Source organism: Hipposideros armiger, unplaced genomic scaffold (genome assembly GCF_001890085.2).
Source record: "Hipposideros armiger isolate ML-2016 unplaced genomic scaffold, ASM189008v1 scaffold_2293, whole genome shotgun sequence".
Taxonomy (NCBI): domain Eukaryota; kingdom Metazoa; phylum Chordata; class Mammalia; order Chiroptera; family Hipposideridae; genus Hipposideros; species Hipposideros armiger.
Window position 1 is genome coordinate 20,973 of NW_017733635.1, and position 811 is coordinate 21,783.

Below are 811 nucleotides of genomic sequence, written 5' to 3' on the forward strand. Positions count from 1 at the left end.
ATTTAATTTACCACATCGAAGGGAACCAGAATCCCCCCTTCTATTGTTTGTCTCCACAAGAATTCTCAGCATGAGACAGAAACACTGGTGTGGGATGACCGCCAAAACAGGCACCATGTTATCAAGGGTTTTTACCATCGTAGCCACTTACATGTACCTCATCTTCGAACAGAAGCACCTAAGAAGCAGCAATTGCACTGAGATGAACCAATGGAACAAGAATGTAACTATCCTGATAAAACAGCTCATCATCTGTTGGAGCTTGAATATTGTCTTCTTCCTATCTTTCATCACCATCATCATCAGCTGCTTGCTCATATACTCAGTCTACGCCCAGATATGCAGGGGCTTGGTGGTTTACATCATCTGGATCTTTTTCTATGAAACCATCAACATTGTAGTACAAGTCCTGACCAACAACAACACCGGCATTGCAGAGGTCAGGGTCATGACCTTGAGGATTTTGCAGTTTAGTGGGAGAAACTAAAATCACTGTTCAGGAATCACTTAGCCAATGATATGGGATGGTACAAAATTACACATTATCACAGATCAAGAAACTTGACTTTGTGTTCAGTTTAGAAACTGTCAGAGCAGCTTAAGTCAGGATAGAAGACAAATTGAGCAAACTTCTACTTCAAACATTCAATATTATGTTGTGTTTATTTAATAGTTTCTTGAGGCATAATTGACATATAACATCATGTAATGTTTAAAGTATATAATTTGACATAAGTATATTTTAGTGAAACCATCACCACAATTGAGTTCATGAACATATGTATTATCTCCAAAAGTTTCCTCATAATCC

The 811-nt window shown here is 38.0% G+C and overlaps 1 protein-coding gene across 1 annotated transcript; it reads left to right on the forward strand.

Moving 5' to 3' along the window:
- Positions 1-70: 70 nt before the first annotated feature.
- TMEM217 (transmembrane protein 217) lies at positions 71-445 on the forward strand (the record flags this gene model as incomplete). The annotated part of the gene is made up of 1 exon (XM_019634933.1): positions 71-445. A coding segment is annotated over exon 1 (375 nt), but the record flags the coding sequence as incomplete, so codon positions are not given.
- Positions 446-811: the final 366 nt, after the last annotated feature.